Source organism: Polyodon spathula, chromosome 6 (genome assembly GCF_017654505.1).
Source record: "Polyodon spathula isolate WHYD16114869_AA chromosome 6, ASM1765450v1, whole genome shotgun sequence".
NCBI classification, from domain to species: Eukaryota; Metazoa; Chordata; class Actinopteri; order Acipenseriformes; family Polyodontidae; genus Polyodon; species Polyodon spathula.
Window position 1 is genome coordinate 49,897,466 of NC_054539.1, and position 13,010 is coordinate 49,910,475.

The 13,010-nt window shown below is 33.3% G+C and overlaps 1 protein-coding gene across 4 annotated transcripts in view; it reads left to right on the top strand.

Annotated features, from left to right (window-relative positions):
* The window catches only part of LOC121317281 (girdin-like), a 71,823-nt gene that overhangs the window by 22,903 nt on the left and 35,910 nt on the right, over positions 1–13,010 (top strand). For all 4 annotated transcript variants that reach the window (XM_041253043.1, XM_041253040.1, XM_041253041.1 and 1 more), the window contains exons 4-5: positions 7,223–7,292; positions 12,942–13,000. In XM_041253043.1, the coding sequence (XP_041108977.1) occupies positions 7,223–7,292; positions 12,942–13,000 (129 nt within the window). The remainder of the gene's footprint in view (positions 1–7,222; positions 7,293–12,941; positions 13,001–13,010) is intronic.

The following is a 13,010-nucleotide window of genomic DNA, read 5'->3' on the forward strand; positions in this document are numbered from 1 at the left end:
TTTCCGTTCCAATCGAGTTTTATTTTGTAAAGGAGTTGCAAGTATAATTGCACACAGAATGGAAAACTAAACAACTTTACTCCGTGCTGTTTTACAAAGAGAAACGATCGACTGTTACATCTAAATGCTCTTGGCTTAAACACACACTCATAAAACAAATAACTGGGAAGAAAGAAGAAGAAAATGTGCAGAAAAAGCAAAAACCTTATATTGCTGTAATTTTGAAATATATATGTGTGTGTGTGTCTATAATGGGTAGATCAGCTTATCACAGACAAATGCGCATGCATTTATTCATATACAGCATGTGCCTATTAAGGGAGTTTTTGGGTTTAACCTGAATGCAGAAAAAAGCATTCGGGTGAGGGGAGAAATCGGGTTAAAAGGTAAAACCTGAAAATCAGATGCCCTAGTCATTATCTTATCATTCAAACTTAAGACATCAGAGTCCTATGGTGTGATGTTTAAAATTGGTATGAAAAATATCATGAATAAATGCTTTTGTCCGTAAATGTGCACAATAATAATACAAAGGTATTGAAATAGTTTTATTGTAGTTAGGAAGTTTTTTGATTAAGAAAATCAACTGACAAGCGTCAGCTATGGCAGAAATGATTACGTTAGCCCACAAGTCTCATATATATATGTGTGTGTGTGTATATGTATATGTATGTGTGTGTATATATATATATATATATATATATATATATATATATATATATATATATATATATATATATATATATATTTCAAAAATGGAAAAATGGTTTTTGGCCAAGGTAACAACAGTTATACATATAGATTTGATAGTTACATTTTTTTTTTTCTTTCCCATTTTTTTAAAGAAAATGTTGTTGTCACACGTAGGACATTTTTAGGCCACAATTAACTAAATCTTGCTAAAAATGTGAAAACAAATTAGATCTGGTGTGGACAAATGTGTGTTTAGAAAGGTAAGACCCTATAAAATCAATTACAAGGTTAGTTATGTTGTTTTTAAAAACTTTTTTTCAATTTTGAAAACTTTATTTGTCTTTTACTCTTGTACATTTCCAGGGCTCACAAAATTTTGGTAAGGGTACTTGCCCTTCGGGCAGTCCGTTGTAGACATTTGGTCGTCCAAAAAAAATGTCAGGTTGCCTATAATTGACCTATGGACTGTGATTTGTACAAAGTACACTGTACTCAATATAGGTACAGTATCTCAGGGTTCATACACTTTTTTAACATCAAAATTCCATACTTTTTCCAGACTTAAATTTGTTTTTCCTAGACTTGTGTTTTAATTAGTTTTTGCTAGTTTTTTGATAGTTATCCACATAGGCGGGCAGCCGCAGAGCATTATAGCTTTTTGATCCACAGCAGAAGTTGCTCCTGGTTTTCTAAAAGTATTTGTCAGATTCTGGAGGTGCATGTCTAGCAAGAGACAATGCAGGTGTGCAAAAGAAAAGATGTCCAATATGTGAGAACTACGTTGCATTATTTACAAAAAGAATATACAAAGTTGTATATTGCAAGTATGCTTGTCAAAATAGAATAATATAATGTTACCAATAGTATACTAAAACTAGACAATTTTGCCACAAGTATACTTGCAGTGTATTACTTTTTTGTAAGGGATGATATTGGATTCTAATCCAAACTTCTTTATACCCTCTGTTAAGTGGTGAACACTATGGGAGGTGAAAAATAAGAAAAATGAAACAACAAATGTGCACGCTTTATAAATTAAAATGTGCAAGTGGTGTATATTAAGCATATAAGTCAAAGAGTAAATATAGCACACCCTCGCTATAACAACTATGTTTGGTTCCAAAGCCTTTTGTTCGCTACAGTAAAAGGACAATCCAAAACGAACAATATAAGCTGCTGGAGTAAGGAAGTCACCTTGGATAAAGACATTAGTTAAATTATTGATAATATCAGTACTATTTTATTCTTTGATTTTCTTTATTACAGTATGTGTCGCTACTAGCACTAATAACAATAATAATAATAATAGCAATGAGATTGTGAATAAAAGAAGAATTACAAGTACAGTACCCAATTTGTGGCATGCTGCACCCAGTATTCTGGCTGTATCCTATTCATTGAAGAACACAACACAGTGAATCTTGGTGAGCAGAGTACTGCAGCTTGTAATTCCAGTCTGTAACTTCGTTTAAAAAAATCATAGCCTTCAATATAAGTATATACATTGGCTGTCGTAGTGTCCATTTACCCTTCGAGCAGACAGTCATGTGACACCAGTGCGCCGACTAGATAGGATTGCTTGAGTTGTCAGGGGTGTTACACGGGGCAATCCTCGCAGGATTTGGGCACAAGCAATGTGTACATGTACGTCACCCTGGAAATTATCAAGCATTACCAATGAAAAACATTGATCCCTTTAAACGTGTTTTACCGGGATGATCTGTGAGCGGAGTCTTGATTGAGAAACTGCTGTTTGATTAAAGCACAGAATGTTGTCTTGTTAGAGTAAAAAATCGGATTGCCCCTGGTGCAAGCAGCCAAATTAAACACGTTGTCCAACAGATTTTTTTGGTTATCCCGGAACGTCGGGATAGCGATTTTGAGAGCCCTGATTACATCTGATGTGACAGGTTCTGCTGTAGGTTTACATTTTAACACATTTAATTCAAAACATTAAAATGTTTTCAGAGGTTTATAGACCTTATTGCAACACGTTGTGTATAAAATTAGAATTTTACAGGCCTACATGTTAAAGATTGCAAACTGGTTTGCATGTTAAAGCTATATGGTTTCACTGCCCTGGAGGGGCTGGTGATCTGGGGTGAGTGATGTGGGGCTCAGAGGATTGGTATGGTTAGTCCTTCCTGGCTGGATAATGAGCCTGAGGCTTCAGACAGTCCACATGTTACCCTGAAAGGAAGATGGATTACTGTAAACAACAAAGAAAATAAGTGCTAACTACTGTACAATGACAAGGTTGGACAATTATATATAAAGGCATTGGGGACAACATACTACATTTTACAGTGAAGGGTAGTTTAAAATTTGATTAATTACTGAAAAACGCTGCCAGTATAAAAACTGCAGTAAACTGTAGTAGAAAGCAATTAAAAATACATTTTAGGAATGTAAAATATAAAATGTTAATTATTTTGCTGACATTTTTCCTTTTTAAGAAAAATTGGAGTAAATATTTTGTTTACAATAGTTTGCAAATTTATATTTACTTTGTATTTTTATTTGAGGTTGGCTTTTTTCTTGTGCCAGAAAAGGCTGTCTCATTTCTGAAAATGGTGTGTGTCCGTCATTGGCTGTTTCTGATCTACAGTACTACAAGCAGGTTCTCAAAGGTCCCTTTGTGGGAGAAATCTCACAGCGTTATACTGTGCAATAAATTAAAGATGTTTTTAAGATACTTAATTTTTTAATTATGAAAACTGTAGTCAACATTGGAGTGAATTAAAGAGCCAAAGCCCAAATCTAGCCACAGGCCTTGATAAACAAGGCTGTAATGAATACATCTAGTGATGTTTCCATGGAAACCCTCATTTTCTTTGTAGAATGAGGCAAATGCAATTTAAGCATTCAGTGGCTTACAAGGAATGCAAGTCACTGTTGATCTCCCATGAGAACCCATACAATCATTTCTTTTTAAAGGCTAACATTCAATAGCTGACTTTTCTAGCAACTGTAACAAGAAGAGAAAGGCTGCTTCTCTGGCTGGCAGAAACCATTAAATGTTTTTTTAGTGGAAAAATAAATATTTGACAAGGTTTATACAAGCAATGTCATTAGTCCTGTACATATTTTCCATTTCAGATGGGATTCGTTTGAACTTGTAGCACCTGGCCTGAAATTATGTCAAGGGTTTTCAGACTATATCAGTAAACCTTTTTTATATCTAATAGTGGTTTACAAGTTCATGATGTTTGTAAATAGAAATGCTGCTACAGTATATGCTACCATAAAATTAGATTCAGTGTTTTACGTTGAATCTCTTATTTCTGCAAAGACAGTAATCTAGAAAAAAAACAATCACATCCAGAATAAGGATTCAGTTTTACTAGGACTGCAACCATCCCCATAGGAGTTTGGTACTTCAGAATAAAGTTGGTAAGAGCAGAAAAAACAATGGTAGGCCTAACTTTAAAAAAAAAAAAAAAATTACAGTAATTGTGCTGAGGATTAAATGCAGTTTTCATGCCCATAGAGAAAGCTTAATCAAGTACAAAACTGGCATTTAGAGATACATTACTTCCATTTTAGTATTTTTGTATTCATATTGGAATAAATAGCAGAAAAGAATGCTACACTGAACTGTGTGACCAACAGCGTATGAAGAAAATATAGGCCTCTGATGTGTTTCTATAGTGAAATATAATCCTGTTGCTATTCAGCTACTCTGCAAGGGAACACTGCCATCATTAATATTTTAAGAGCCAAGACGGATACAAAAAAAGACCATGATATTAAAGCATTATCAGCAAATTGTAAGTAGAAAAGGATTGAATTATTTTGGGACTGATAAAGAATACAACACATTTCTTTTTTGCCTGGATAAAGAAACTCAGGACCGAAGTATGTTCAATTTCAAATAATTTTCAAGTTTGTTAGCAGTACAATCATTTGAATGAAAACAGAACATTTAGTGGTTTTTTAAAAAAAGTTACAGTATGTGTTGAAAATATTTCAGCTTTGTGTATTTCCGACATGTAATCTCTCTGAGATGAAAATGAAACCAACATTGTTCTATTTTCACAGTGCAGTCATTTATTATGTATAGACATATCTGATAATCTTGCGTCATGTTACTGACACAGCATAATATTACCCCTATAATTTCCTTATCTGACCGTAGTTCTGTACCTTTAAGGTATATACACGAAAAGTTATTTAAATAATGCATACACAGGGTTAGAAACTAACAATATTGTGCTACTAGTCCAAAGGACCAATACCTTTTGACACTTGCTAGTCCTGATGTAAACTTACTAGTCCTTAGTTGGAAGTGCCTAAATTGGAATCAACAACAACAGCTGGGGTCCCAAAAAATAGGCTTAGATTTTATTTTGCTAAAAACTAAACACCATTATAAATTTAGATTTAGATTATTATTTTTTTTAATCAAGCACCTTCATAAACGCTCATACAAATCGATCAATCACCTGTTTGTACCTCGTTACTGAGCAACTACTGTACTGTTTGCTGAGAAACTGACACTGACAGCAGCAGATGTGATGACAGAGGAAAAAATTCTCTCAGCTGTGTCACCTTGCTGACCGTATCTCGTTAGTGCTAATGACATCTTCAGACAGGGTCACAACCCAGTATAATTCTCCACATTTTTGTAAATGATTTTACACTTAGTTCAAAAGATGCAACGTGTTTCAGTAAACTCAAATGAAGGGAGGTTTCAGTTCAGAGTGACTGTTTTCTAAGCATATGAATGCTTATTCACCATTGCTACATCCCATTAGAAAATTGACTTCCCTGCATTTTTTTAATGCAAGACTGAACGTGAGAGTATATGTGTACATATATGTTTGTTTTAACTACTCACCCAGAGGACTACTGAGAAACAGACATCAACTAGTCATCATCAGATTTAATTCACCTCGGGCGAGCGTTGGTTTCTAACCCTGCGTACAAAAATACCCCTTTCTGTGTAAAAATAAAAAATACATTTAGATTAATTGTGCATTTTATGTTTATAAAATATTATCAAATAGTTTGAAGCAATACATATACTGTCACAAATATCTAACTAGCAATGCAGTGTTTCAATGGGCGAATCAAATCAAAACATGATAGAGCATACCAGAACTTTGAGCATAACCGCAGAAAAGACTGGGACTTATGTATGCTGATGTATTCGAACTATTGGTGCTTTTGGCCTCGCTATCTGTTACAGTTGCAACTGCAGAAAGATGTGTCAGTGTTAAGCTCCACAGTGTATGGACTTTCATTGAAATGGCGAGTGTAATGCGATTTATTTATATAACCATATCAACACACGCACATACATTTTAATGTAGTGACAAATCCTTGCTTCTGGTTGCACTCTATGACTGTATAGTATAGTCTTCCACACACTACCAGGTGTGTTTAAATAACAAACACTGACAACAGTATTACAGTTACCCTCCGTGGGTTGGATTTATTGTAGAAAAACCAAATCAAATAAATAAATAAAACCTAACCCTTTTTTGGGTCCTAAACTAAACACTTATTTTTCCAACCAAACTAAACAGGGGCAGGCAATTCTGCTTACCCTGAAACAAACTATCCATTCAGTCCTCGTTACCTCAGCGTTTGGTCTCTTCTCTTTGTTCTCCCCTCCTCCTACCATCTCAACTTTACCAGCTTTAACTGCTAGATTATTAGCTAATTAAACAATTAAGACCAACTGATGATCACTCCTGACATAACTATGCTCTCCAGGGTCTTCAAGCCTTCATATATCCTTTCTAACATAATACCTTATTTTCAACAAACCATAACATAAACCCCAGTCTGTGATTTAACCTAATACATCAATTCGTGGGAACCCATTTACATAATTATTAACTGTAATTTTACTTTTAAACACATTACACTATTTCACAGTTTATTTACTACCCAGTTGGTTTATGTTGTCTTCACATTTTATTATTTTAATTTTCTTTTAAACCATCACTACAACCTTTACCCAGATGGAGTGTGCATTCTTTACAGCCACGGCCTCACAGCTGACCAATTTTTGCTCCGGAATGCACACTGCATCACATATATATATATATATATTATATATATATATATATATATATATATATATATATATATATATATACATATATACACACACACACACACACACACACACATATACACACACACACACACACACACACACACACACACACGCATACTGTATATACACATAGCAGAAAACTATTAACCAAAAAGTTCAGGATTTAAGAAGAATACTGTGTGCATGTTTTTTGTTTTGTTTTTTTTAACACTGTTGCATATTTCCAAATACAACCACAAAAATGTTCACATGATTATAATGGGTGCATAGAGAAGTCTGCTGACCACAAATCTGTTACACTTTGGTTACACCACATGATGTTGTGATTGTATTGTTAACTTCATGACAGTGACACATAAATAAAAAAAAAGAAAAACAAATGAAAATCGAGGTACTATCCGAATATCGAAAGTCTTTTTTTTTTTTTGACCAGTCTAATTATATATTTTTCTTTTATAGGAGACTTTACAGCAGTTAATCATGATGCCCCTTCCAAATGTCCTGGTGTTGGGTAGAAATCCTCTCTCTGGTAGGTTAAGTACTATAATTGTAGCTATTATAACAAATATTAACAGCATCTTAATTGGGAGTTTGTTTGTTTTTTTGCCATTTGGCTGTATTCACAACTTTTGAATTTTTAAAGTTGTGTTTTTGATGAAGAAATTACTGATTAAAATTCATGATCTTAGCATTCTAGAAAAATGTGTGTGGCTTCTATTCAAGTTTGTTGTAAACCCATTGGATCATTTTCAGAAACCATAACCAGCCCTGATGGGTTTGCATAATTCTGTTCTAAAATGAAAAACAAACTGCTAATGTTACAGAACTAAGAAAATGCAACTACGGTGCATGTATAGGAGCTTAAATGAACCTCCTGAGTTGTTTATCTTATGTTTTTTAACATCAGTACTTTGTTTTTCAGAAAATGGTGTTGACTTAGCACAATGCTTTCTTAATTTTGCAAGTAGTTTATTTCTAAAAAGTAGGGTAAACCAACATTGTGTGGAATGACATCAGCTTGACGACACTTTTATTTACCGTAGCAAGCGACTGTTATAGGTTCTTTTACACCCATGGAAGGTTTCATGAATATCAGACTTTGTTTTATGCATACAAATAAACAGTTTTTAATTTTTAATTTGTCTTTTGTCTAAAAACAGTACATTAAGTAACTGCTCTCTTCCTTAACACAGCAGTCGGTTTGCAGAGTGCCTCAGAATGCAAAGGGATATTATAACATCTGAAACTGATTATGGCCAAAAAAAACCATGTGTATTTATGCTCTAACAACAGTTTCCAGGGATAGATGCAGTTACTATGGTAATGGGAATGTACAGCAGACTTCTAGTTTGCAGTCCTAACAATAAATATTGTTTGGTAGTTTAGTATTGTAACAGGAGCTAATGTATTGTTATTGTTACATAAAACACAGTATTTTAAAAGCAGCTGCTACAGTAGCTACCTATCATGTTTGAAAAACTGATTCAGTGAATAAGACTAGTTCTACTGTAGTTGTGTAGTTACAAGCATAGAAGCACTCCAGTCCATATACAAATACAAGTTCAAGACAGCAATTTAGTATTTTTATATGTACAGTATTCACAAGACAAGATTCAAGATACTGCAATAGGATTCTGATCAATGAAACTGTGGCTGTTGCAACTGTTTGTAAATTGCCATTATGTGCATGCCTGTTTAACAGAATTCAGTGTGAGTTGTTTAGGATATGTCACACTGCAGGGTTTTCAAACATGCCTTGGGCAAATTTAGCAAGCACCACAGATTTGGCTGACCTAAATTAAAATGACAGTAATTGAAGAATAGCAGCTCAATTCTAGTATCTACTGTTGGTTTTGTGTAAAAAGTCAGCCAGCCCCAGTGTACTGCAATATAGGAAGCCTAGAATATGTACAGTAATAAGGGAGTAATACACAAATATTTTTATTTATTCCAGATTGCTGTGCTTTACATTTTTACAATAAAGACCATATGTTCTAGAAGACCATCTGTTTTAATAGACCAGTTGTCTTCAGAACAGATTCAGAATTACTTTGTATCATGCTGAGTCTGTAACAAAACATAAGAACAGTGCAAAACATGATATTTTTAACATGTATATTTTGTAGCATATACTAGGGTTGAGACAATATTGAAAATCTCTGAAATGATAATTGCGGGATAGAAAATTGTGATAATTGCAATTATCACTGTGTTTGATCATTTAGATTCCGCTGTTTATACAAATATAAAATACAGTAGTGCCTCGTAAACCAAGAACAGGTTATCTGAGATAATTAAGTGTCTGGTTTAAAAGACCCAGTGCATTTTTTTTACTTTAGCCTATAGGCTACTGTTAATAATAACAGTAACGCACAAAATAAATCATGCCTTCTCTGTCCACACTACTGTAGAATTCATAAATAATAAAATTATTTTATGTTGAAACTAACTGATGAATAGCGCACTTTTTCTTTTTTTTTTTACCCAACTACTTAATAGTACACAAAGCAACAAAATGTTGACGCATTCACAAGCTCTGATACCATACAGTACCTTATTACATATACTGCACACAGTAAAAAAATAATAAATCAATTGTAAATGTACATAAAGTAGTTTACAGTATACGTGTGACTGCAAGAAAAACGCATAGCCTATCTGATATTTTCTAAAATAGTCCAGAATTGTTTTCTGTATGATAAGCTTAGTGTAGTATATTTTGCACATAGGGAACCTCAGTTTTCTCCAAGAATACCAAAATGGATATGAGCGTTTTTTTTTTTTTTTTTTTTTTTTTTTTGTTAAGCTGTTTTGAAAGAGAGTGCTCACTGCTGCTTTCACTCAATGCCTTTTCTCAATGTAATCTCGCAAAAGCCTTCCAACCACTGGGTCATCGTTAGGGCGGAAGTGGTGGCTGCTCAAACACTACATGACGTACTAATTAAATATTACTAGAACACATGGAATAATTAAACAAAAACTAGAATAAAAAAAACCAGCTGTCATTAAAAATCATCATATGGAGTACAAAATTGTGCATTTTCCAATAACTGTAATTATTTTTATAATCCAATTTTTTTATCGTGACTTCTGTTCGATACAATATTACCCTAGTATAGACTAAGGATGACTAGTAAGCTGATGTGGTTTTGGATTTGGCCAAGATCCAGTGAGAATTTTAGACCCTAGCAGCCATAGTTGTAAATGCAGTGCAGTTGTCCACAGAATCCACAGAATATTATCCCCAGTCAAAGAACACAAAGATAATTTTCATTAGAACTAATTAGTGTGTCTACAAGATTTTTCACTGTACATGTTCCACAATAAGCAGTAGCTGATAAAATGTAACCGGGTTTGCGTATTTATATTTCTTCTCTGCAAGTCACTTCTCGTCAAAAGGTTTTTTTTTTTTCATGGAACTTTTCTGCATTATTCCACTTACAGTTATGTATGAACCTGAAGACATAAAAGTACACCCCTGAAAGGAACATTTTTTGTTTCTATATGGTACTGTAGTTTTTCTGACAGGGTATGGTGCAGTTTCTGGTAATGGCCCTATATTAGCTTTAACCATATGTTTCCTGACAGGATGCAAGTATGGTGATTTAACACAGGATACTAATAGTAAAATATTGTGACAAGAAGCAATCCTGACATATTCAGTTGTTTTCTGCATTCACGTGAAATAAAACTTCCTTGTGCTATTTAAGATTTGTTTTTTCTGGCACAGTTCCTTTTCAGACAGCTCTATTAATTATATACTGTAATGTCTGTTCTTAATATTCACTTCTGATGATTTTTCATTAAAATGCAATATTTTTCCAATATTTCCTCTGAACTACCTGTTGTAATGAATTGCAGTAGAAATATAATATTTTCAATATCAGTCTACAATTAATCATATAGGAAATTTATGGAAATTGAACATTTTATTTAGCATTGTATTCTATGACAGAATCAAAAAGCATTTTGTCAAATTTAATGTAAAGGCATTTTAAATGTTACTGCAACAGTACCTGGTTATTCATTGTATCCTGTCTTTAATTTATTTTTCTGCTGGTTTTATTAATTTATCAATTGTATTTAAATGTGGAAAATTGCCTAGGTTAGCAGTTTTTAGAGGTATTACAGTGGAGGAAGATAATTTGGCAGCCTGGAGACATAAATTTACAGTACAAGCAAAGATTTTCAACAGATATCAAAGGTTTTAATCATGGCCGTCTGTTTTTTCTCAGCACATTTTGTTTAATCAAGTCTTTGATGCTACAGCAGTTTAAAATGTGTACAGTTCATCAACATCTGCAAAAACCTGAATAGCCAAATTCATTATCTATACAATAAGCAAACATTCTTTCTGTATTTTTGTAGTGTCATATCTTTACAATGATGTCTGTAACTAAACATCACATAATCTTTAATTATTTTCATTTATTTACATCCCAGATTTTAAAATGCAGACCAACTGCTGACTCCTGAGGAGGAGACAAGAAAAGAATGTTACGATAATAATTTAGAGGACATTATGTAAATGTTAGGTAAAATAACCCAATAAAATACATATATGAGAAAACTAGAAAAACATATACTCATACAGTAATTTACCAATTCAAAGTTATTTAAAGCTGTACCTGGATCTACCCCCAGGGTCCATCACAAAAGTTTCTGAAATGATGCTGCTGAAATTATCATATGGACCTAGTATTCACAAAGCTTGACATGTAAAAAAAAAAAATTCTAGAACAGTTTCATGAATATGAAACTTTTATACTATTAAATAAAAACAAATCCTTGAACTTACACACTAGCCTTTGTATGAGATTAACTTTGGATCAGTTGTCTTACATTTGTATGTTTATTTCAGATTCAACAGTTTGAAATGTAATTCCAGAACATTAGGCTGTGCTTTTATTGCAGGCATAGCTCATTGTTATAAGCTGCATATCCTTGGGGCTGGATCCTAAGGCTACTCTTAATGCTGTTAACTGACCTTTTAACCCAGTTGTGGGCTAAACAAAATTAGAGACATCTGGTTCAGTTGGTGTCACAAAAAAATCTTAGAGCTTTGGTGAGGATCTTTTTATACTGCTTTTCTATGTTTACAATAAGTAAACAAATACTTCATGCAGATTAATTTAATCTTTGTAAGCTTGTGTTTACTTTGCAGTATCTGACCCTTCAGTAGCACTTATCGTACTCATTTTCTTGTGTTTAACTACACAAATAGGTCAGACATAATTAAGGACAGTCTAGAAACCTGGCCAAATGTTGTTAAACTAATCATATAGATAAATACAAATGAATGCGTTCTCATGTGTTATTATTAAGTTTATTTAGCAGATGTCTTTATCCAAGGCGACTTATAGAGACTAGGTTGTGCGAAGTATGCATCAGCTGCAGAGTCACTTACAACAACGTCTTACCTGAAAGACGGAGCACAAGGAGGTTAAGTGACTTGCTCAGGATCACACAATGAGTCAATGAGTGAGCCGGGATTTTAACTGGGGACCTCCTGGTGTACTTCATAACTATTTATGTTTTATAGTAATACATTGTTTTTCATTGCAATAAATATTACAACCTATTTTTATTTCCTTGCTTGTAGTGCATTTATTTTAAAGTATCGTCAACATTCTTAATACCATATGTCCCAAATTAGAACTTAATAAACACGAGAAAGCATATTATATGTGTACCTTCTTAAAGACGCTCTACAGGTTTACATATTTATTGTATGCTTAAAAATTGTATTTGTAATTTTGTCAAAAAGAATGTATAAGTCAATAATAATAATAGAGTTTTGAGCAGTCTTAACTCTTATCCCATTTGTATTACATTATACTTTCTTGGAGCTGAGAAATGTAATGCCTTTAGGAGAGACAATTGCTGAATTTAAAATGAATACAGTTGACTGGTGGTATCAGGCAAACATGTACAGTGCTGAAGTCATACACTGGTAGGGTCTTGTGTTATACATCTGAAGACAAAATGGAATTTGTACAATTCTACAATGAACTAATAGTATTCTAAATAATAATAAAAAATCCAACACATTTGTTGCGTATGTTTAGAAAAGATGTATTCACAGAACAAGGTCTGGATGAAATGAAACAATTCAATGAAATAATAAAAAACAATCCGAAACATTTGATTCTTATGTTTACATTTGATGTATTTACAGAACAAGGTCTGGATGAAATGAAGAAATGTCTGTTACTTTTGCTTGGTTGTGCAGTTCAGGTGGGTTTTT